The sequence below is a fragment of the Montipora capricornis genome, chromosome 8, assembly GCF_036669925.1.
Source record: "Montipora capricornis isolate CH-2021 chromosome 8, ASM3666992v2, whole genome shotgun sequence".
In the NCBI taxonomy this organism is placed as follows: Eukaryota; Metazoa; Cnidaria; class Anthozoa; order Scleractinia; family Acroporidae; genus Montipora; species Montipora capricornis.
Genome location: NC_090890.1, coordinates 42011218 through 42037278, shown reverse-complemented (window position 1 = coordinate 42037278; position 26061 = coordinate 42011218). Strand labels below are relative to the sequence as shown.

At 37.6% G+C, this 26061-nt stretch overlaps 1 protein-coding gene across 2 annotated transcripts; it reads left to right on the top strand.

Annotated features, from left to right (window-relative positions):
* The first annotated feature begins 345 nt into the window (after positions 1-345).
* Positions 346-20550, top strand: LOC138059951 (rab11 family-interacting protein 3-like). Of its 2 annotated transcripts, none has more exons than XM_068905613.1 (14): positions 346-611; positions 1238-1328; positions 1545-1666; positions 3416-3747; positions 4645-4689; positions 5741-5876; positions 6148-6251; positions 8483-8573; positions 10710-10759; positions 11793-11874; positions 12734-12871; positions 16792-16926; positions 17788-17865; positions 18800-20550. In XM_068905613.1, exons 1-14 carry the CDS (start codon positions 474-476, stop codon positions 18956-18958), a joined length of 1701 nt encoding a protein of 566 aa, XP_068761714.1. In that variant the 5' UTR covers positions 346-473; the 3' UTR covers positions 18959-20550. The 2 variants fall into 2 exon arrangements, with proteins under 2 accessions (XP_068761714.1, XP_068761715.1); XM_068905614.1 differs by having other exon boundaries at positions 348-611; positions 6184-6251.
* Positions 20551-26061: the final 5511 nt, after the last annotated feature.

Genomic DNA, 26061 nt, shown 5'->3' with positions numbered 1-26061 from the left:
AAATGTCAGTAAGACATTAACAACTTGTTGCAAATGTCAGGCAAAGGCGCCCCTGATCAAGGAAAAAACTATGGCTTTGCATCGGTCTATATATGGTACGCTTGTCAACCCGGGAATTACAGATTCAGAGTTCCCTTTGAAAATGAACAGTTTGGGGAATTGAAAAGAAAAGCGAAAAGTAAGCGTAGGGTTTTTTGTATTCAAAGTTTGGCCATTACAAAAATAAATAATAGAGAGATTTAGGATCGCGTTCGTAGAATGGCAAAGCTGTTGCTAACAAGTAACAAACCTGGAAGTGCCGCAAAGGTTGCACGCACTCCACGCTACACCTACCACGTGACTGAATTGTTGTCAATCAATCGCAAAATGCTTGGCCGACAAAATTTGAGGTCTCCCAACTCGCCGCAAAAATGATACTTTTATAACCTTGATAAGAAGTTCCTTTCGTGATCAAAGTGAAAGATATTTTTAGTATGCAAGAGGTGAATGTGGAAGATGTACTTGGTCATTTAAAAGCTGTATTTGAAGCTTGTGACCAAAATGGCGACGGCTTTGTAAAAACTCAAGATCTCTTGCGACTTGGCCAAGAACACACTAGTGAAGGCTTTGAGGTACAATTATATCTTTTGCATTTTGCATTTCCCGACATGTTATTATTAGGAATTAATACCACCGTCTATTTAGGATCTAATCACAGTTTCAACGGAGTGGAAGTTAATGGTTGTTTTGAATTTGAAAAAAGTAGAATAGTGTTCCGCAACCTAGAAACCAGAAACATCGTAACGGAAACCAACGGGGAAATTGTAGATGAGAACTTTCTTCGTGTGAGTGTTTGGTCGACTAGTTGTTTATTGGATTGCTTTCGCTTGAAATTACTGTGAAATCGTAGTTCTTGGGGAAACTTACGCGAAATGTATGTACTCTGTGGTTTCGAGATTGATAACGCACTGAACCGAAAGTTAATCTTACTTATCGTCCATGTCATTCATTAATATGTCAATTGTAAGATGGGTACTTCAGCTGTCACTTTCCCATTTTCACTATACCATTTTTCTCTGAGGCAGTTACCTACCATAATTTTAGTTTCAAAGAAAGTAAAGCTCGGCGTTGCGGGAGAATGTTTTTGTCCATGGACAATATCACAAGTCAGATCCGCGTAGCCAACTGTACGTGTAACGTTCGATTTTATGATTTCTTCTTGAGTGCTAAGTGATATTCGTTCTTCACAATGTTACAGGAGATGAAAATTCTTATAGAAAAGCTGGATCCTGAGGGCTTTGGACAGATAAGTTTTGACGGATTTTGCAGAGGAATTCACGATTTTCTCGGTAAGGGACTTGACAGCTAGTGTCATAATGACACGCCAATATTAAAGACGACGGTCTCTTTATCGAGATCTATGCGTGAGGCACATTCAAACAGGGTGTACGCAAAGCAACTCCGGCGCCGCCTTAGTCAATCTACAATTGGTCGTATATAAATGAGTACTAATTTAAAAAAAGAATCAATTGTTTATCAAAGAGTGGCGTTTTCATTTTCCCAAGGAGTCAATGGCGATGTGAACTTGAACGGAGGAAAAGAACTAGATGAATTTGCCGCAGATGATCCATATCCAAAGCTCACGATATCTACAGATAACGAGCAACATGAGGATAGCTGTTGTGAGGTACTTCATATTTCGTTATTTTAATCCCTCTGGATCTCTTGTTCTTTAGCCCGTCACGCAGGGATATTATTTGGTTGCAAGAAATTATGTATTCTGTGTGTTTGTTTACATCATACTGCTTTAGACAATAAGGCACTTGAAAATGGAAAGGCTGTGCTAATTTGCGGCATTTTTAGTTCGGCACTTTCGTTTCTGTTAAGCACAGAAACTGGTTCGACTCTGTACCACTTTTAAAACTGGTACGTCGTCAAGATGTGGATTTTTGGTTATGATGACCTCATCATCTTAGGCATGAATAAATCACAGCACCAGTGTGTGGTCATTATGCATCATCATGCATCACAGAACAAATAAGACAACCTCGAATTTTTCTGATTTTTCACGTTTTCACTTTAAAAAAATAATAAATAGAAAATACCCTTAGTTGGCTAGTGCATTGCTTTCCAATCAACTCATCAACTACAATTGGAGAACTATCATAGAATAGCTAAAAGAGGGAGGGCTAGAAGCCATCTTATAGTTTAGTTTAGTTTAGTTTACCAGTTTCAGCACTTGGACTCCTTCAATTTGACTACCGTTTTGCTAATATATTCCACTGATTTGAGCTTTAAGAGCTGATGGAATTTTCCCTGTTAACTATTAAGTGAATTTGCTTCACTTTACTTTACATGAGGTTAATTCATAATGGTGCCTTTTTGTTGTAGTGCACTGTAAGTGCACTACACACTATGTCACCAGGTTGTTTGAGTGTAAGAGCGTTAGAGCATATGAGTGTAAGTCCGTGGTGACAATAGGCCTGCAGCGCGTGCATAACTCACAAACATCAACAGGTCTGTTGAAAGGGTGCTTGAGTTTCAACAAAATTAGCTCCAAAATTGATAAGAGTTTGTGACGCTGATGAATAAGAAACAGTTGCTATTTCCAAAACGATGGAATTACCTGGAGATAAATAACCTAGTCTAGGAGAGTAAATTTTGGACTTTGCAGAAACAATGGTCAACCTCAAGAGATGGGCGATTGTGATCTTTGTGTTGAATTCACACATTTCTTGTCAAGCTTTATAACACTTGAAAGATAAAAAATCCAAACTAACAAAAACAAAAATCCAGTGTCTTGCCATCATTTTGACACAGATGTATCATTTGCTTTGCGAGTAAACATGCAAGGTAACTTAACTTAATCACAGCGCCCGCTGAATTCGATGAGCCTTTCGATTTTGCGATTTAATAGTGCAGCCAAAAGTACAATACAAAAATTGAATGTAGCAAAATTCTCCCAAAATGTTTTTCGCCGATGGTAATTTTGTACATTCGCGACTCAAAATTTATGTTGTTTTCACGAAGCAAATGTCGTTGCTGACGGCAAAAATTATGTTTCATTCTCAATCGACACATCCCGAAAACTCGCTTCTGCTCTTCCTAAAAACTGTGTATCAATATTTATTTACTTTTTCATCAATGTTTGTTTTGTATAAAGCAGGCTAACAAAATCTGTAAACAAAGGCTCAAAGAAACCAAAATTTAATTTTCTTTAGTTTCCCTTGAGAATGTTGTCACAGTGACTCTGAAACGTCGGCTACTAACTTTAACCCATTGACTCCTGGGGGTTCCCCACTGACGAGTAAAATCATTTAGCGTTAGACAAAGTATTCACAGTATTTGCTTGTTTATGGCTTAAAAAGTCGCTATTGATCAAGAATAATCATTTTATTTCTATCAATGCTGATTTTTTATCCATTTTGTTTTTTAGCGAGATAGTACTTACAGCACAACATCAACAAATGAGTATAATGGTGATGATGATGAAAACTTTCAAGATGAGTTAAACACGTCAAACTTTAGTCGCAATCAAAAGCAATATTCCACATTCCCACCTCCAACTTTACGGCTTAAACATCGTTCCACATTACCTGTCATGAATATAGAGATTTACAGCGACAGACACTCACACTCTGACACAAGTGAATATCAATCAGAGGAAGGTTTTGAAGGTTTTGGGGAAAGCTTTAGTGAGGATACAACATTTGAGGATAGTCCAACTCTGAGACGGGACCGTCGGATTGCAGAGCGTCTTTTGAGAGGGTAAAGTATATTGGAACCTCTTGAAAAGTACCTGACTTGAAATGTTTCTTTAAAGGTCCACCTTCAACCGACAGGCTTTGTGACTGTTTGTTTTTGTTATAGAAATTCACATTGCTTATTGTAGCAATCTGATTGGATGAATTTAGCTTTGGGGAGATTTTCATAATTATTATGAAAACTGTTCCACGACTCGCAATGCCTGTAGGGTGAACGTCGGCCTTTAATGAATCCCTTGACACCTTCATGTACACGTAGGAATGAGACCTAATAGATCTTACTCCAGACGATTTTTCTCATCAGTGGGGACCGTTTACATGTAGGAATCAATGGGTTATTGAAGATAAAATTATTGGTTCACCAAGGTATACCTGTATCAACTACATTTTCCATTTTATTGCTCTGCAAACGTTTAGAGAGAGCAGGGATGGTGCAGGTTTTTCTCTGCATTCTCTGGTTTTTCCCTCTCCACAAAAAAAAACAACATCTCTAAATTCCAATTCAATCTGGATGCAGGACCTCCTTGAAAACCACTTCTGGGTGAGTGGAGCTTCTTGGATAAATATTTCAATTAGTTAAGAGAGCTTGGTGATCATTATTTTGATCCATGACTGAACCTATGACATCTAGCAACCAATCCTCACATCCCAGGAACTGTCAGTTTCTAAGTTGTGTCAATAAAACAAGTCAATTGAAGAATTGAGGAGAAAAAGCAACCCATACATGTGTGCTAAAGGACATTATTTTTTGGTGGAGTTTGAAATCATAGAATGTACTTGATACCAGTTGCTGTTTTGCTAGGGTTGAGAAGAATACATCTTTTTCTTGCCAGTCAGGACAGAGAAAACTTGCTTTTTCCTTGCACTTTTTGTGATGTGGAATTTTCAATTTCCATTTTAGTTCTGGAATGAGAAGAACTTCAGCTGCTGCGGCTGCATTATCAAGGTTAACATTTCTGACAACGTTGTCACCATCATTCATTTTGTTTTAAATTATCTTTGTATCTTATAATTCAGCATTACATGTACCGTGCTGCAATAGCACTTTTTCTATCACTTGATAATGGAGTTACGGTGACTTCGAAACGTTGTGAAAATGAAAATCTAGTCAGTTTCATATGTTTTTCTTTCTATTTAACATGACAATTTAAATAATTTCAACATCCATTTTTCCTCAATTAAATATAATATTGTTTTGCCAAACACAGATTGTGATCACAGCAACCGACAGATTAGCCTGTGTAGCTGGTGGGATATTTTATCTTTAGGATCATTTAAACACTCGCAAGTATGATGGTTGCTTGATTTGTGTTGGTTACGAGAGGGCCGCGACTGGCATGGGGACTATTAGTTTTTTCATGGGGACTAGTACATGTATCTTCTTGCCACAAGGTGCCTCAAAGCCAGTCACTCACTACTCCCTCTTGTGCGTGTTTAAATATTCCCGCAATAAAATATCCTGCCAGCTACGCAGTCTACCCACGGGTTTCAACAAGGTTCTCCCTGAATCAAACTTGTTTATACATTTTGTGGAAAAGTTCATGCTTTCAAAGCTGCTCTTTAATTCAATTTTAAATGCTGCATAATTATTTAATTTTGTTGATGCTACTGGGCATTAAATATCACAAGGAGGTAGTGTGGCCCAGTGGTTAGGGCGCTTGCCTTGAGATCTGGGGATCCCGGGTTTAAGACCCGCTCTGACCACTCGTTGAATTTGATCCTGGTAGTCCCTGGTTCAACTTCCCAGCTGCACTTGTAAAAAGCCAACTGGTTTTCCTCCAGCCAGTTGGGATTCTTGCCAGTTGTTGTTGTTGTTGTTATTCTGTTCCGTCGTTTCATTGTGTTTCATTGGCCCTGAAAAGCCTCTATGGGGAGCAGTCAATTAAGTACATGTATGTATTGTAATGATTGTATTGTATTTTATCGTATTGTATCTTGAATAAGTGAAGGTTTGAGTAAGTGCAGGTTTCATTCTTATTTTTTTTTATTTTTCACAGTCAGCATGCCCAACATATGAACCTATTTAAATGTCACTCAGAAAATCCCAGCCGACACAACAGTCTTGAGGACTTGATGGCTGATAGGCCACTATCAGACAGTGAAGCAGGAACATCCATGTTTCTCCTCACTGAGGTTTGTGATCATAAGTTGTGCAAGTCTTCCTAATCTGGTTTCTTTTTTCCAAAAGAATCAGTCTTATTTTGATCACTGATGAACAAAATAATATTATTATCACTTAGCACATTCATTTGATTTCTTCAAAATGCGATCAGTAATCTGAGATTCCTGGCCACAAGATTTTTTATTAGTCAGCCCAGACCTATTTTGAAACAACACTGCTGCTACAGTATGTGGTGGACATATACCATTCTAGATAAAGCATGCATTTGTTTATTTATTTTAGTTGAAAAGGTTATCATCACAAGTGTCCTTATTACAGGAAGACCATGCCATGCAACAAGATAAACAGCAAAAAATACGAGACGAAAACAAATTGTTATGTACAAGGTGGGCAGCTATTGATGATATGCATTTTTTGTCAAAAGACTTTTGCCATTTTTGAATGGGCAGCTTCTAAAGTGGCTGGCCAGTGTTTGACTCCTAAACTGGCATTAATTATCTCAATAAATCGTTATTTATTGCATTCACACTATTAACAATAGTATTCAATGCCTGTGGCTGTGTGGTTGTAACATATTGGTGGATTGTGGTTTAATGTACTTAAAGTGTTGAAAAATGTGTTTTATTTTACATCTGTGTAAATATTAGCAATTAAATTCCTTTCACAGATCAATAATCTTAGACACCTGATCAATATCTGAGGTCATTATCATTCGTTAATTGTCATAATTTCTCTCCTAACATTGAGTAGTCTACATATTTCCTCTCAGAAGGTCATGAAATCATCTCTTTGGAATTCTGTTTGTACAAGTAGGAAATGGTTTTGTGGGAATTGAGGAAATTATCTCTGCAGATGTGGTTTATTTAAGTCAAGCTAACTGTCTTACTTTCAACACAATACATAATTATTGTTATTATTATTATTACTTGCTAAAATGTTATATTGTGATGTCATAGGTTTAAAATAACTTGTTCTAGAAAAGAAGCTATTTTGTGGTTGCCACATGCTGAAAAAATCAAAACAGCATTTTTTCATTTTCAGGATCCTTTTTACAACAAGCTGCCTTCACAATGCTCATTTATTTTAATATTTTATTGTTTTCTGTTTATGGTAAAGATTTACTTTTATATTAATACTTATCATTGAACAGTAATTCACAAGAATTATTGTCAAATGTTAAATTAGTAATAACCCATGTGCACTTTACATAAGTCCATCATTGAAAACAAGCTTTCATGAATATTTACGTTTTTGTTCAAATGACATCTGCTCTGTAGCAATTTGCATAAAGAACAGTGAAATTTAAATTAAGATATTTCCTTGTTATGGAGGAAACCAATAGTAAAAGCAATGCTTTTTAAACTGACTTCTTGATGCTTGAGACATTTCTCACATTTTTCTTCAAGGTGAGCTTTAATTCATAACCCATTTTTGGTTCTTGCCATGTATTATCAGAAAATAACTGATTTCTAAGAGAGAGAATAATATTTTTGTCTTGAAATCTGATATTAAAGATTCTCTTTCAAGTGCAGTGAGTTTTCTCGTCATAGAATTTTGAAAAAAAAAACCCAGGGCTTTCTTTATTTGGATTGATATTTTCTTATGTAGCTACAAATTAGGTTCAGAGATGCAGAGCAAATTTCATTTTTGTGATTTTGAGTTTTTTTCTTTCATTATGTTAAGTGAGATCTGTTAGTACTTGTAAAAGTTCAGCATTTGAAATTGGTAGTCTGCCTGGCTTTTGCAGTCCGCATGGCTATATCAAGTTGTTTAGTTCAGTGTAAAAATGATGTTTTTTCTTGTAAGGAAAAAATTCATAAACCTGATGTTAGAAACTGATTTTCTGATTGCTAGTACACTGACAAGTGCACTGTAGTTTTCATTTCTGAAGAGGCAGATGTTTTTAAAAATGACCATGTAGAAAATGTATGTTTTGAAGTGTTGAATTATCATATCAAAATATCTGTAGCATTGCACAATATATTGCTGGTAAAATTGTTTTTTGGACCTCTTTGGATTCCTTGTGTCTAGAAATTGTCATCATATAATATGTGACTGGATCATATATATCACATATGTAAATTATCAAACTAGAGGTTGATGCAATTTTTATGTGAAGTTCATTTTAATCCACATTATGCCAATGATGTTTTCCTCAGCTAGGGCAATTGGATGTGAAAGCAAAATGGTAGCTTCTTCATGGGCATATTTTTATATCCAATATTGCCTTCAGTTTTCCCATGAATATTGCTCAATTATGATGTGTTGTCATGTACGATGTTTACTTGTTGAACTTTCAGAATTTGTGGTCAATTTTTAAAGACAGAATGATTTTTCAGCTACACATTCTTATTATATATTCACTCTGAGCCACAAGCAAAAAATCTAGAAGTTCAAAAATACAAAGGTCTTGGCATAAAATTTGAGAAAAGTCTTGATATTGTCTTCAACAAATCTTTGCAGTATTGTGTGTGCTGTACAGTACTGATTTTCGATTAATTTCTCTCACTAAACTTGACGTTGAATGAGAATATTATTTTATAATTTACCATGGTACATGTACATTGTAGCTTTTACTTGCAGCTTCAGTAATGCGTTTATATGGTTATATTTTCAGAATCAATGCTTTAGAAGAACAGCTTGAGAACCAAAAGCTCTCCACCGGGAAACAAGTCGAGGAAGAAGGGATAAAGTACAAAATAGCTCTGGTAAGTTTTAATGCTGTAATAATAGTGTGTTAACTGGCAGCTCAAGTTAACAACTAGAAGGCACTGCAGTCAATTGTTGTCAGTGGTTTTGTTATATTTGCGCATGCATTGGGTTCCTCATGCTTGGCGTTGTACTTAGTTGGGTGGCGGCAAGAAGGAGCATTTTGTGTAGACTATTTAGCAGTATTTTCCCTCCCTTCCCCCCTTCCTCCTCAACTTTCCACTGTTTATCAGTGTGAAAGGTGCCTGTCTTCTCGAGGGCACGAGGGTTCATGGTTGGTTTGTCAGGTTTTGCCAGCCATCGGTGCAGTCTCCTTGGAGCCAGCTACCAACAGTGGAAGCTCCAGGATGTCTCAGGCACCCAACCTCCACTTAGCAGAGATGTATCCAAAGTGCATCATTGCATCCTAGGACGCTTTTGTTTTTCTTTTGGACGCATAGAATATAGAATCAAGCGTCCATTTCAACGCAAAAGAAAATCGAATGTTTATGCAAATTACAAACTCCAGGAAAAACATATGCACGGCATATTTCAAAACGAAATTGAACATTCCCAATTCTCACTATGAAGAATTATGATCAAGTTCCTTAAAATTAATTTCAAGGTGAGCTGTTATTTTCGGATTTTTGATGGTCTCAACAATTATGTACAACTTGAGGAGGTTTGTTTTCCTACCTGTTGCGTGACACTATCACAGCTGTTTTTTAGGCGAGACAATCGGCGACACTTTCAATGTGCCAATAATAATTTAACATTTCAGTTGAAGTTCAGTTTGTTGCATGCTTTCCAAGCGAATTTCAAGTATTAGTTTGTTTATCGTGAGCGAAATGACAGAGAATCCAGCGGCGAAGTATGTTAAATTTTGGGGCGTGTGCGTGTCACCGTCTCAGTTTTTGTTTTGCATGCAACTTGTATGTTTTGCAAATTATGCCACTTTTTCAGAGTTAATGTTAAAAATAACATCATGTTTTATGTGAAACTTTACTGTATTCAATTGCTCAATTATTAACATTGGCCATGGCAAAGTCACAGGCCGACAATGAACTATGTATCGCTTATATTTTGTGTACTCTTTTGTTCCTTAATTACACCTTGTGTTGTAAAAATAAATGATGCTCTTTTACGGAAAATTGAGATTCAGTTCTGTTTTTTTTTTTTTGCTGTGGGGATCTAGATCATTTATCAACTGGAGCCAACAGTTCAGTGATCAATGGAGCTTTGACAGCCCATACATTTTGATCGATGAATCAACGTTTCAAAGAAATTGATAATTTTATTTTACAGCCATATTTCGAGGAGAGGGATAAGACTTTATTTTTGTGCAATTTAGAAATCTGAAAGGGTACTGCAGCACCAATTACTATAAGAGGCAATAGATCAAATATTAATTCTTGAATATTAATTAGCTGGACCCCCAGAATTTTGCAATGGATCCCCAAATTTTTTAAGAAGGGGTCCAGAAGACCCCCAAATTTAAAAACCTGGATACATCTCTGCTTAGCGAGACAGTTGTTAATTTGCAAAAAGTTGAGTTGTATTACTGCCAAGTCTGGATAGGATCTTGAAACAAAACCTTTGAAACTCATTCATACCAGAAGTCCTGTTCCATTTCCTAGAAGAAAAGTAGCAGTAAAGCTCGCTTAGCAATATTTGGGCAGTGGTGATATTCCCAGACTCGTTGACATCATTTCTATTCTCTGCTTAGATTGGCTGCAGTCGCTTTAAAATTGTTGAAAAAAACACTTCAAAATGGCTGAAACTGCAGGTCGCAAATACTGTGGCGTTTTCTCTCGAACCAGCACCTGTGTTATTTGAGACCCGCAGCTTAAGCCATGTCAATTTCAATGTATGCATTCGTTTCAATAATTCTAGAGCAAAAGAGAGATTGATTGCATTCTAGTCTCTACTAGGAGAGGTGTTTCTCCTCATGCTTGTCATCTTAAGGGTCAGAAAATGTCCCAAATAAGTGACCCAGAGCTAAAATTAGTATTTGACACTTAAAATGTTGATTCTCTCATTATTTTGTTATAAATATTCCTTTTATTCACTTTTTGTTGCAATCTGATTATTCAAATGTTGATGTTAAAACTCCTTTTTTTCCCATAGTGTAATAAGGTATTGTTTACTTTTCTCAGAACAAACTAGAGAGAGACAATGAAGAATCTTTAATTGAACTCACCAAAAAGTAAGGAATTATTGATTGATTGAACATAAAAGTACCTACATACAGTTGCAGTAAAAAAGAATTGTGTAAGAGCAAAAGGCTGTCATGTTAATCCTCTTGATGGGATATTTAAGGTACCTGGTTTTCTGTGCCTGATTACAGTCTATGGGTCTGAATCCTGACCAAACCAACTCTTTGGATCGTAAAAGGGAAGAAGTGTGGTCCAGTTTTGAGGACTTCTGATTTTTGTTCCCTGCTCAGACAACTGCATGGCTGGATTTGCCTCTTGTGGTTGCAGATCCAGCAATCAATGATACTATTCCTCAAGACCATCTCTGTTTAAAGATACAAAACAATTTACATGTATGGTCCAGGTAATACACACAGAAAGTGTAATAATACATGTAGCTCCCCTGTGCTATCTCTACAAAGTATATCAGAATATTAATAAATTATTTTTAAAAATTGTTATAGGTTTACATCCACTCTCTAGTGCCATGTAGTTGTTGACTAGGGACCTTTAGATTTTAGGATGAGAATGGGTACAAGATTTGACTGTGTGCTTTTAGCAAAAATACTTGAAAAATGTATAACCCTGATGACTATTCTAACTTATTCTTTATTAGCAGCATGGGTTGCTCAGTTATTCTTATTGCTGGTAACTGAACCTTTTCCTGATCAAAAAATGCCAAACCTACTTCTGTGTTGGTGACTTGACTTGATGACATTATTTTTGCAAAACCTCGTACTAAAAATTAATGACGAAGGTATCCCATTTTGCGCGTGCTCACTGTTCTATGAGAAAATCTGGTACTCATAGTCATTCTTGTCCTAGAATCTAGAGCTCTCAATTATCACGAAAGGTACTACAAGGCTACTGATGATTTCAATTTTATACTCTCAGTTTAAGGAATAAAATCAAAGGTTCCATATACCAAGGTCATATGGATATAATTTTATTTGAATTTCAGTCTGCAAAATATTGCAGTGCTTAAAAAAGTCTTAGTTGCATTTTTAATCAAACTCCAACCTTGTTTTCTTTCTTTTAACTTAGACTGCAACAAGCTGAAGAAGAGATTGAAAAATTGAAAAAAGTGGAGCCTCTTTTAAGAAAAGAACTTGACACATGTCAAGAGGTACATAAAAATATCCACCTATGTGTTTGTTGTTCCTTTTCAAGTAGTATTAAAGTAGCAGCATTAAATTTTTTTATGTTTCTCTGATAATTTATAATAAATATTACTGTTTTATGTCACAAAGATTTTAAAGTGCCACTGTGGTAAAAAAAATTATTCCTTTTTTCCTTCAGATTTGGAAAGTGTGTTTGCTTAACACCTGACTGGCAGAATTTTGAGCTTTGATATTTATCCAAAGACGGTTTACTTTGAGTTTAAGTTTTGGATTTCACGGTCCGCCAGTACTCGCGTTCAAAACTGGCCAACTGGAGAGTTGAATCCAGGGAAAAGTGACGTCATTTACTCACTAGCTGAAAATTTCAGTGCACGAATGCAGCTTATTATATACATGTATGCAAAATGTGAGCTTCAAATTCTGAAAGCCCAAAACTCCTGTGCTGCATATTAATTCTGTGGTGCACACACGTATTGCATTCTTAAACTAGTGAGCCATTGATGTCATTTTCTCCTCGATCCATCTCTCTCAAGATCTTAAAGTTAGTAATGGCAGACCATTAAAATATTAATAGGAAAATTCTGGACAGTTAAAATAAACAGGTCTCTTTTTTAAATCAAGGCATAAAACTTTGGTTGCTTAGTGTTTAGTTAACATCGTTTTGAAATCCAAAGAAAAATAAGAATTGATTTTTTAGTCACAGTGGCACGTTAGGGAAGGGGAATAGTTATAACAAGTGCCAAACATTGGGCTCCATGTTAGCTAAACTTCCAAAGCTGGAAAAATGTAGATGTAGTTAAAGTTCTGGCATTATAAAGTTCTGGCATTATATTACAATCCTGTCATGAAATGATATCATTGCAGGAGAAGAGAAGGCTTCTAAATCAAGTTGATAGTCTTGAGCTTGCCCTTCAAATAAAAGCTGATGAAGTAAAAGAGTTGAAAGCAAAGCTTGATGCTGAAATAAAAGGAAGATTGCAAGATCAGCATCAACACGAGCAGGTAGAAGAGCCATGTGTTTGCATTGTCTGTAAACACTAGTATTACAGTACCGCTCAGAGACAAGCGAACCACCAAACACATTTCAAGCTACACATGTAGTCTTCAACTAGTTTGTGTTTGACTTTCAACACGTTTGCGTTGCAATATGCATTGACCAAAGTCATTAACTTTCCAAAGCATGTGCATCACAAAATTTTCAATGATGCGTTCGAAAAGTAATGTCACAAAAATGAAACAGTCTCATCGTCGGACTATGCAAACTTCGGCTTTTGGTCTATTAAACATGAATATGCATAGTCGTGTCATGTAAACTAAAGTTACTAGATAACTTTTGAAGTGGCCAAAAACACTTCAATGACAAGCATAATGAAAATTCATAATTTAACATGCCGGCAAGCGGTTGTAGACACACGATTGCCAGACGTCTAGTAGTAGACACATATCACCAGGTGAGCCAGAGGCTCGTTTAAATGTGAACGTGTTTACAAAAATTAAAAGTAAAATTAAAATACGTTATCTATTCAATAAAACTACAAAACTAGACTATAAAATTGAAATTTAAAAACTAGACCATGAATTTAAAAACTAAACTATAAGAGTTAACTATATAAACTACTCGATGCAAAGATTACAACAACAATTATTGACCTCGGTAGTCAGATTGACATTGTTCAGTAAATTTTTAAAAATTCTAAGAGAGGACGCTCTTCTTATATTGTCTTGTAAAAAAGTCTCTGCTTACGAGCCAGAAGGCCCATCAGGCCAGCACTTATCTCCAGTTTCATTAGCATGAAGCGACTAGGAGTATTTCTACTCCCCCCTGGATGGGATGCTAGTCCATCGCAGGGTTACCCCCAGCATTTCGCTGGTACCCATTTATACACCTGTGCAAATACTTTGAGTTACAAGTAGACTGATTAACCTTACAATAGCCTCTTAGGTCATAATTGCTAGAACACAATGAGAACAGTTCCTTGATGTAGTTTGGCTCCGTAATAAGTAAAGATTTATAAAGAAGGATTAGGGCTTGCATGTATCTGCGATGTTCTAGGGACTTGATGTTTACTATCTTAAGTAGGTCGCCATATGGAGTTGACTGGGGCAGATTCGTTAGTGTTCTGATAGCAAACTGATTAGTTAATTCAAGCTTATTACAAAGTCCAGATGAAAGTCCCACTAAAACAGGTGCACAGTATTCCAAGTGTGGAAGGATAAAGGCTTTGTAAATATTGATCATCACATCAGCAGGAATAAACTTTCGTACCCTCCTAAGAACAGCAACTTTAGCATTGACTGTATCACATACAGATTTAACATGGGTCTTGTATGTTAATGAACTGTCTGTGAATGGCTTTTCAACTGTCTTGCAGCTTTTAAGTACATGAACCCAAAGCACTGGGGACAGTGATTTTGTCAACATTTGGAGTGGTCTTTTGCTTAAAAAATAAAATCATTTGAGATATACAGGAACGAAAATACATGTTGCGCTGTTTCAACACGAAGATGCCAAAATTTGATGTGACAAGCCGACTTAATTTTACTTTCTGTATGAAAACAACCAAATTAAATGATTCAGTTTAAATCATTGAACTCTCCAATTAAACTCCCAAAAAATCCTGAAAAAAATCTTGTTAATACCTCATGAGACTGAACAAACCTTCAGTTCCTTGCAAGACAAATTAAACATCAGTAGGGAGGAAATGAAAGGCCACAGCACCACAAAAGGTCAACATCATGCAAACCGGGACTTCAAAACAGCGGTGATAGCAAACACTTCACAGATTAGTCTGCTGAATACCTTACCGCTCTAGTCAAGTGCAAGACAATTTAACAAGAAAGATCGCGGCGAACTAGCCATCGTAGTTCACTGAGAAATTTGGTTTGAACTGAACATCCGCGGAATGTAGAAAGCTTATAAAAAATACGCACTTCATCTAGAGAGAGTCTTTCTTTCGCAGCACATGCCTCTTTGCTGAAAGATTTTTTAGGTTTGCCGGAAAATCAAACAAAATTGCTTCATAGGGTACCCGATTACCCAAGTTTTATAATGACTGAGAATCTGTTTCGCAGCCGTTCCTCGCTTATTGCGTACGTGTCAAAACTGATTTTATGATTTCATAACGTGATTCAACTAAAAACACAATTCAAAGGTGCGGAAATGAATAACAAAGGCCAAACGCATTGGTTTTATTTTCAATCACGTTGACTATTCGTTCTCGACGCGTTGTCAACGTGTTTGATAGTTCGCTTATCTTGTGAAATTGCAATGAAATGCATTGTAGTTAACTATCATAGCTTTAGACTGTTTGTCCTAAAGAGATAGGACTTCACCTGGGTTAAAGCAAATAACAGAGAGGAAAATTTTGCTGCAATAGTGATAATTAAACGTGGTCTTTAGATCCTCTGCTGTCTGGGATAGGGGCTCACGAGACCTTGCTATTAACCCCTTGAAAGAATTGACCTCTTGAGCTTGTACTTTTTGTTTGCCCATTTCGGACCATGTGTTCTCAAGCTAATTCTCCTTTTGTTTTTTCATAAGTTATTCATACATGTTCATAAGACAACATTTGAAAGAAACTGTTCTTAAGAGTAACATTACATGGTCTGAAATAGGAAAACAAAATGTACAAGCTAAAGAGGTCAATAATTATGTAGTAGATTGGCAGCAAAGAGTAGGGTCAACAGTCTCTTGTTGTGGTGCAGCCTGCAATTACATGTATTATACCTCACATGGGACCTTATGAGGAAAATTAATTTAAGAAATAAAATGAAAAATTAATTTAACCCATTGACGCCCAGAGGTTCCCCATTGACAAGTAAAATCGTCAGGCGTTAGACAAAGTAAAATATTAAGTCTGGCCGGTTTCGGCCGGTTTGGACGTCAAAGGGTTTAAAGAAAGTGACCAACCAGGGAGAGTGCCAGTAGCAAAGTATAAAATCACTAAGGAAATTCCAGGGCTAATCAATAAGAGGGTAGGATAATAACAAGATAGAGATTACTGTACAAAATATTGTTTTCATTAGCATTACCATTTGATAATTTCTCGGACAACATATTTGCCATTTTAATTTACAGAGACCTTCACACTGATGAAGGTGGAAGTTTCTGCCAGAATTTGTTTATCTCCATATGCAGAAGTGCTCTGCAAACCTTTTATTGATGTACAGTCGAACCTCGATTATGCGGACTTGTTGGGACTAGACGAAATAGTCCGGATAATCGAGGGTCCGGATAATCGAGAATATGAATATTAATGAGGAACAAAAACTGATTACATTAAGAAAGCGACATTTAATCGTGAAACAAAACATTTGCAAATCGTTTGGGAAACAATATGGTCTACATCTTCACTGTCCGTTGTGAATACCACATGTCGGCAAACGTCATTATCTTTTCCTTGCTCTTGCGGATATCAGATATCAGCCGTTTACTAACGCCATATTCAGCTGACAAATTGGTTCCTTTTTCTTCTTTCTCTAATCGCAAAATTATAGCCTGTTAATCTTTTATTGAAAGAACGGATCGCTTGTTTGCCGAATGAGCCGATAGAGCGTGAAATTTCACTTAGCAACAAAGCAACTCTAAGCCAATCTGAACTCATTAGAAAGTTCTGCATTAGTTACGACGTGTGCGAGCGCTGCTTTATCTTGCTTTTTGAAAGGGAAACAAATTCGCGTTTACTTTACTTTTCAACGCTGCAGTTTTAGAAAGAATATGGCTAGGGATCTTGATGATAACTAATAAATATTCATGACAAAATTGGGACCAGAGAAAAAGTCCAGATAATCGAGAAATCCGGATAATCGAGGTCCGGATAATCGAGGTTTGACTGTACTTTTGTATTCTTCTTAAACTATGTAATGAAAGATTAATTGTTCAGGATTATCATTATTCTGGTTGTTTGTTTTATTTTGTTTAGGAACTTGCTGTGGCTAGTGAGCATTTGGCAGGACTGGAGAGATACAAACAAGAGGTAGAAACAAAACTAAAAGATCATCACAATATGGAACAACAAAAAACGGACCTGGAGCGACATGTTCAGTCTCTTATAAAGGTAAAGTGGACTCATTAAAAATCCAAAGAATGCTATCCAGTTGATGATGTCTCAAATGTTCAGCTGTTATAAAGTGCCTATGAAGTTAATTTTTTTTCTTGTATGTTTATTAAGCCTGTTGTGTCTTGAGTACGAAATGACAAAAGAAATTTGAAGAAGTCAATGAAAGTTTTATTTTTTTGCCCTCTTTATAACCCAAAAATTCATTTATTTTTGTCCAGAATGAATTTTTGCTTGGAGCAATGCTTTCTGAAGCCCAGAGCAATGTTTGTCAACCACAAAAAATCACACCTTTGTTAGACAATTTAATGATTTGATACCAATATCTATAAAAATACATGTGTTAGTTCATTAACGTGACAAAAAAGTGCACTCACACCCATGCCTTTTCTCAGCTGGAGGCAATTTGGCTCATTAAGAAAAATAATTAGCGATCAACCGCGATCTTTTCTGGTCAACCATAGCAAAACATGCAACATTGGGGCATTTCAAGTGGTCTTTTATGGAGAGCAATAATTATTCTTTACAGTGGGTTTTGGGGTGATTTGTTCTGAGTTGAACATGGCTTTCGAAATTGATTGCAGCATATGGAATTGTGACATTTTGACAACAAAATACATCAAGAAAAGGACAAAACTGTATTTTTTAAACCAGTCGTTGTATTTAAAAAATCAGTCCGTTGAGATGGTGAAAGCAGCCAGGCAAAATCATGTTCACAGTCAGTCGGTTTGCGCGGTGCCCGGCCCTTAATGAAACCCCTGGATTGTCCCCTTTTGAACCCCAGTGCTTTCTGCAATTGGCCAACTGGGAGATAATAGCAAATTGTTGCATTCTTGAGCCTGTGTTTTGGTTCTGTTTCAGGAAAACTTAAGCTTAAAAAATTCCAAAGAGGAACTCAATGTTCAGTTGTACCAGGATGGTTATTTTGGTGCCACGCAGGTAAATATAAAGTACCAGGTCCACATAACGGGGCAGGCCTTATGACTTCCGCATGTATGTACATGTGCTGTACAGTTCTCTCCCCTCAAATAGTTTTGGATTGGGTAACAGGGCAAAAGCAGTAATCTGTCCTGTTGAGTTGTGTTTGTTGTTTCTCTCCTTTCTCTCTCCAATCATATTATCAGTAGTGTTAGTAGGACACAACTCCTGGTTATAGTTGATGAACATGCTTAATCTCTTTGCTGCCCTCAGTTGGTTCGTATAGCACTGGAATGGGAATTGGTTGGCATCATGCTTCTGTGGTTGCTGTGATTTTGATGTCTTGACTAGTATAACTTGATTGAATGCTGGGAATATTAACCCATTTTATTTGACTCCTTGGCACCCTGGGATGCCCCCCAGTAAAATGATCAGGTGTTAGACAGAGTAAAATGTTAAATCTCACTCCCAGGAGTCAATGGGTTTAATGGTATTTTTTCAGAAATTAATCGGTCTGACTATTCAAAATTATGAATAATGATTATTAGTATAAATACATAGGTGATAAATATACAAAATCGCGCGCTCTCACTGGCTCGCTATCTCGGATTATCAGCCAATAATCACCTCGACGGACAAAATGGCTGCCAGTAGTCATTTGACTACTGTAAGTGAAGATGATTTCGCGTTGAAAAGTTTTTTGTTTTCTCTTTTTTGAAATAATCACCTGTGTATTTATACTAAAACAATTATTCGCCTCAGGCTCAGTGATTATTGGTGAATATTCACCGATAATCACTTCGCCTTTGCCTTCGGCAAATAATTGTTAATTATTATTGTGGATGCTCTTCATGTGAGCTGCATATACAGGAGACTTGTCAAATTACGGCATATCCACAAAGATCGCCTTAATACCATCTTGTTTATTTTTATTACCTTGAATTCCACCCAACAGCAAGGATCTCTGGCAGATGAACTTGTCACAGCTGATAAAGAAAAAATTATCAACACACTAAGAGATCAAGAAGAGGAAAACAGAAGACTGAGGGGATACTTGGATGGATTGCTTATGATGATCATGGAACACAACCCTTCGTTACTCGAACTTCAGTGACATGAAATGCACACAATACTGCCGCTCACCCCTCCCTCATCATCTCTAATGAACTTAAAAGGCACACAAATTATCACATCTCAAATTTTTATACTTTAATGTCAGGTGACGTGAACACATTTTTTCATGAAAACGTTTGAAAGAATAATAATGAATTTTGTATTTAAGGTGTCTTGCAGGATATTTTGGGGAAAAACAGACTTGCTGTCAAATAATAGATTGCCTATGAATCTAAGAAATATGTAAGACAGATTCTCTGTAGATTTTTAAAAAGTGTTTTATGTAGATAATATTGTCTTGGTGACAGTAGGTGATAAAGGAATGCGTTCTGTTTCTTTCCTAGCCTTAGTTTCCCATTCATGCACTTCTTTGGCTTATTGTTTGCCATGTGTTGTTTCCTTTTTTCTGTAGTTATTTTGTTTGTCCATTCTATTTTATGGGTGTTTTGTGTTTCACAAATTCCTGCAAATTTGTGAAATGCACCCTTTTAGAATGTTATTTTTCATTCTCTTCATTGTTAATTTAGATAAGTTTCCTGATTCCTATGTGAATTTGAAGGTAACTTGAGAAGTCAGATAAATTTTTTTGCTTCTTTTTATAAAGACCTTGTGAAATTACAAGCAACTGGTTTAAAAGTTTTGTACTTCTTTTATGTATATGTTACAGGTTAAATTTAAGTCTAGGTTTTTTGTCTTTTTAACTAGCCTTGGAGTTAGAAAAACGAACAAAATGAATGTATTTAGAAATTGCTGCAATAAGTGAATGTGAAAATAACAATGAGTTCTCTTTTGAAACTCTTACTGGGGTTTGAAAGGAATGGATGATTTTTTGTTTGGATATTTAAATAGTCATTTGATAGACTTCCTGTACAAAAACACAAAGTGATGGGCAACCATTACTCTTGGTTTAAAACGGAGCATGTAACGCTTATCTAAACAAGATGTTCTTTAGTAACATACTTAACATCTTTGAGTTGGGAATGCTGTCTGAATATTCAAATGTGACCCTTAGTGGAGGAAGTACCCTCTGGAAGATTACTTTTGTAAACCTTGGAGTAGAATATGGCTATCTAGACAAAGGTCTTCAAGTGAAAGAAAAATATCCTCAAAATGTTAAAGGTCTGCTTTTATAGAAATGTTCATCTCATATCAGTTTGGTTTGCTCGACCACCTTAAACTTTGGTGGAATACCTGAACAAGGAGTGACATTTGAGAATCAGATGACAATTTTCCCTCCCCCACCCCCCCCCCCCCTCCCATTCCAATCTTCATATTATCAGGTGTCAAGCACTGATATTAGAAGTGGAGATGTGGTTAAGGGTTAGCTTTCTTGCAAGGCCAGGGCAGTTATGCAGTCGGGGGCTAATTTTTAAGGTGTAACATAGCATCGTAGTTAACAAATTATGTATATTTACCGTGACTTTGGTGATATCCTTTGAGCAGTCGGTCAGGACATCTCTGTAAAATAGTGAATAGTGTATTTTTAATATGAGGACATTTTGAATATTTCAATTGACTGAAATGGAGTGAAACAATGACTTTTGAAACACTGTAAAAAAAGTGAATTTGAACTAAAAGGTAGAGTTTTAGTCTTTTTTGTTTGTCCGTGAATTGTGTGTTTTGTCGGATTCCGAGCTATGGATGAAGGATTATGTTATCAATATTGCCCATTAATCTTGCTACCTGGCCGAGAGCTGCAAGCCATTTACTAGCTGGCTTCAGCCTCCTCAGCCCAACGTGAAGTGAAGTGAAGTTATTCTTCTCCCTCTCCCGCTTTTCAGGACTAATTTACAATGCTTTTTGTGGGGGACTGTGGCCAGACTGCTTGTTACGCAGTATACAGGAAGTGAAAGATGCTCCCGACCGAATTAGGTCAGACTGCAACACTGGGGACAACGTTCCCAACTCTTTTCGAGACGTTTCCAACCAGGCCTACGAGATGTGACGTGTGGTTACTAGTTGATAACGTATATCAGAAAATTTCTAGCTACCTCATTATTAATGTCCAGAAACACCACACACCTATCGTAAATTATATATCGAAATTAGCTCAATCTAGCCCTTGCGTTTGATTGGCTATATGTGAATTTCTTTGACCATTGGTCTGCATGTTGTTTCCTGAAAACTGCATTTCTCTTACCCAATCAGAATGGAGAAAATCTATGTTCATGTACATGGTATGATTCTGAAAATTGCTGGTTTTCACTCACGTGATCAACAGCCATGTTTTTCAACGAAAACAGAAGGAAGCGTTTGCATAATAATAGAGTTAAATTCCCGGAGGATTTGGTCGGGGCACCAACATGGCCGCCTTTTCTTTGTTTAGGGCATGTGAAAACCGAGAATTCTTTGGACTTTGAAATGACTTCTACCATATACGGAAGCCTGTGCTAAGCATTCCTTTAACACTAGGCAGTAATAAACTTTCGATCATGTCCTTCCTGTCTAAGAGAGTTCGCTAATCGTTGAGTTCTAATAAGGTTCTCTGTGCAAAATCCAAGACCTCGATGCTGCCCATGCGGCTTCTCTAACATCATCATTGGTCTCACCTACCACCCCTCCCTGTGCCTGTGACGTCGCCATACCAGACTTCCCGAGGTTGAGTCACGTTGCCCAAACAGTGCAATCAGAGGCAATTAATCCCGTGCACCGGTGGCTCAGTTGGTGGAGCACCGGGCTGCCGTACGGGAGGTCGAGTGTTCAACTCAGCGGCCGGACTAAGACTCGGGGTCATTAAATAACTGAGGAGTAGGTGCTGCCTTTGGAATGACATCTGCAAATGGTTAGTCTTCTCGCATAAGGACGATAAACCGTAGGCCCCGTCTCACTACTCTTCAACGTGCGACATTGTGGGACGTAAAAGAACCCACACGGCACTACTCGCAAAGAGTAGGGCATGGGAGGGTAACCTATTCTAAAATCCGAGGGATGAAGAAGAGACTCTGACTTCTTCATCGCCTTCATAAAGGCATTCTTCCCCCTTGTTCCTTGCTGCTGCCAGGGCTTTCCAGCTAAAGCCAGTGGTGGATCTTTCCGCTACAGGAGAAATACTTTGCCGGATCAAATATTCACCATTGTTTGTTTGAAATGCAACACTCTGAGGAATGTCAAGGAGAGCTGCTTCTCCATTTTTAGATGCGGCACCTAGGCTGCTCATATCCGCTGGGAGAATCCCAGTCTAAATAGGCAGCTAAAACATGCGGAGCTAACTCTATCTTTTTAGATACAATGATGTTTCCATGTTAGTTTTCTCTATTTTTTTATTTTGATGCTGTTGTTGTAATGTCCTGTCATTAATTTAGCACTTTTAACATTGATTTTTTTCTGAAACTTTTACCACTGTAAGATGATGAGTTAGTTATGTCAGAAATGTAAAAAAATGAGGGGTCACCGACTTCGTTTTGGAGAGAACATGCCCGGAAAACACCCAAAATGTGACAAAATCGGGCTTCGTTAGCGAATAAGGCCAGTGTCTGTAAACCCAAATATATTGCAATCAAATCTTTGAAGTGAAATCTTCTCTGCCAAATATTATTTAAGTGGACTTATTAAGTGAATTTAGTCAACTGGTGAGGTTCCTTAAAGATCAAGTTCGCATTTAGCGACCACAGTTTCACGCGCCTTGCAGCCGCAAGATGGCAGGATTTGATGTCCCGTGAGCAGAAATCTTGAAATTTTTTTAACTTCCCACATTGATTTTTTGTTCATTTTTGGACAACGTGGAGAGAAATGTAAATAAAATCCGTTTCTGGAAAGAAAAATAGAGGTCACCGAACGTCCAAGACCGTTAAATCCAGGCAAAGCTATAGCAATGACCTTTTGCCCTATCATTTCTCATTTTATTACTTAGCGCGCGCGCTCGTGTATGACGTGGCGTGTGCATTTGCGTGCGCAGTAAGGATGCACAGAAACAATTGGCGCGAACGTCCTTAAGGTGATTCCCGGGTAAAAGAACCCGTCATAGATTTCCGATGAAACTTGGTATGATGACATTACAGTACAAGGAGATGTTAAAAAGGTAATAAAAAGAGGGGGTCACCGTGCTTGTTTTCATGCCACGATGCTGACAAATATGGTTATTTAGGTGACTTTTGGTTATCTCAGTGCACAACAAACAAGATCGATTATTTTTCAATTCGGCGTGCTATATCACACAGAGTTCGACTTTCTTTGATTGCTTATTCATCTACGTCCCAGAAAAAATGGCTTCAAATACCCTGTATTATTAATTGATATTTTTATCCTTTAAAGGAAACATAATTTGGACTTGCTCTGCTGGGCCCGTTACGTCTCTATCTGTAGCATTTATTTCATTTGCCAAAAAAGTAGCTATAGATTTCTGCCAAATTTTTTCTCAGTTATTGCGGATATTGTTCTCATTGAATTTATAAAATAAAAAGTGGGGGTCACCGTGCTCGTTTAAGAGAAAAGGAGCTTTTATCTCGCTATCGAGCTTAGTTTGAGGGAAATCCCTTATGTTTTGTACGCGCGCGCGCTCATGTGCGCGTGCCGATGACGCAAAAATCGTGCGCAATAGGAATGCGCAATGCAAAACCAGGGAATCACCTTAAGGTAATTACTATGTAAAGGACGCACTATCCAAATCTTTTTTCAAACTTGGCACAATTGATATTCATATTCAGGACATTTTAAAAATGCAATAAAAAGATGGGGTCACCGAGCTTGTTTTCGCACGGTATGCCCGTTATTCTATTCTTTTTTTATATATATACCGAATTTCGCGAGAAGCATTCGAAACTAGATCAACCCGAAAAATTGTTATGTAGCAAAAGCAACTGAATATTACCGAAAACTTGAACCTGTTTGTTTGTCCGGGCTATAATCTTTAAGTAAAGTGATTTCAAATTGCTCAATCGTGCAAAGAAATGTAAGCAAATTGGACCGCTACAGTTATCTCCATGGACTCAGTGTCGGGCCCCAAGTGCAGTTTCAAGTCATTTATAGGTAAATACTGCAACTTCTACAATCCAACTTTTTTTCTCCTTAAAATATGTTTTCCGTGTACCTCTTACGAGTAAATAAAACCATTTAAAGTGGGGGCTCACTGTGCTCGTTTCTTCGCAACACTATGATAAATGATGGATAGCAAAGGGGCAATTTCGGCATCAAAATGATCATTTCCGCGATAGGACTGGGGCGAGTTCTAAACTCGAAGTTGTTGTCAATTTTTTACGAACAATTGTATATCAGCCGCTAAACGTTTTTATTTATTGCGGTACCAACAACTACAAGATTGGTGCTTGTGTGTGCAAGATGCTGTCTACCAGCTGGAGCAGGAATGGTGCAGTGGTGATAGCACTCGCCTCCCACCAATGTGGCCCGAGTTTAACTCCAAGACTTGGCGTCATATGTGGGTTGAGTTTGTTGGTTCTCTGCTCTGCACCGAGAGGTTTTTTTTCTCCGGGTACTGTACAGTGTCCCTAGCACTAAATACGCTTTACATTTAATTAAAAGTTCATCATCATCTGCAAATTATACAGTTTTTTTCAAATTGAAGATCGCAAATGCTCATCTATCCAAGTCCTTTCGAAGAAAACGTTTTTTCGGAAAACAAATCATGTAGTGTAAAGGATCAAATTCCAGTCGTGTGCACAGTAAAATATTAGGGAGCCTTAAGCATGTGCGTTTTTGAGACTTGTCTTCACGCAACCAGATTTACATTTTTATCATTTCTCCATTAGAGATGATTAGTATAAAAGTCTTGGAGACTCCACTGTCCTGGCACACGAAATTTTCTCTTCCTGTTGCCGCCCGCGTCTCAAAAACGCGCATGCTTAAATTGGAGCGGAGCGGAGCTGCGTTCTGTTCCTCTGCGGAGTTGTGAGTACCTCACTACGTGACTAACGAACAGAAATTGCGAAAAGCTAACAAAGAACTTACAGATCAAGTAGCGGAACTAAAAGCGAAACTAGAGAGGGTTTCACAAGAGTTAACCGACAAAATCGAGGAATACAAACCTGATGTGAGTATGTCAAGTACTGAATGGCGGCGGAACGCTATCATCGGACAAAGCCGATTCTGTGGAATTTGTTTCTGCCAAGTGCGATATCCTTATGGCTTTTAAAGTTTATGACTTTTATTTAATGTAAATAAAGCCTTTGACACGAAGCAAATTGATAATGATGCTTCAATGAGCCAACGTATTAGAAGTCGTTATTTTCTCCACATAGTCTTACCAGCCCGTGGGGGGCGGGGGAGGGGGGTGGGACTCCCATATGAAACAGACGGGATGCTCGTCGTCTCGCTTAGGGGTGTAAATTTTGGATTTTGGTCTCGCTTAGGGTGTTCCGGGCAAAGCGCCAATATTTTAAGCCGCCAAGGTCTCGTTTAGGGTTCCGCGAAGAAACACAGAATAACACGAAGAGAAACAGAAGTCAAATCTTCTTTTTAACTTGGTTTGCATTACCGCGTTACCTCTGTGATTATAAATCAAAGATTTCTACAAATAGTAGAGAACATTATAATCCGATTAATCAGTGACAATAAAGGAAGCGTTATTGTGTGGCTTACACGAATTGTGAAAGCCACACTATGCTGTCGACTGCGGAATTTGTTTGATTGCGCGTCACGTGGTTTACGGCAAGGTTAGGCTCCAGTTTCCGCTCTTCTTCACCTGGGTTCGGGCGAAGTACATGCAAGTTGGAAAGTAGCCATTTATTTTGTCAGTACGAGGAATCGTGTTTCTTTCTCCGGGGTTCTTCGTCTATCGTTGAGCTAAAGTTTCATTTTTCTGTTCTTTTAAGGTGAGTCTTTTTTGTTTGTGTGATAGTTGTGTCCTGTGCGTTGTGAAAACCCGATTGTTTTTGTCTTGCAGGTTTCCAAGGGGGTCAATTGAGAATTCATTTTCCCCTTCAAAAAACGCAAGCCAGCTTTGCCGCAGACGGCGTGTGTTCTAAGGGCAGATTGCACAAACAGGAGTTTAACTCTCACAGGCCAGCATTGTACGGTCTGGTTTACTTCAGTTTGCGCCACATTCGTCGAAAGGAGTCATTGCACTGTCGCAACTTAGCATACAATATTATAAAGTTATGTAATAAAATAATTGGGTTCTTTTTCCCCGAGAGGGCATGGTATCGAATCCTG

Excerpts from the sequence above, each read along its gene's own strand:
- LOC138059951 (XM_068905613.1), top strand. The coding sequence starts at position 474 with ATGCAAGAGGTGAATGTGGAAGATGTACTTGGTCATTTAAAAGCTGTA. Across the intron at positions 4,690-5,740 it reads GCTGCGGCTGCATTATCAAG|TCAGCATGCCCAACATATGA; the intron begins GTTAACATTTCT and ends TATTTTTCACAG. Across the intron at positions 17,866-18,799 it reads GTTATTTTGGTGCCACGCAG|CAAGGATCTCTGGCAGATGA; the intron begins GTAAATATAAAG and ends TCCACCCAACAG.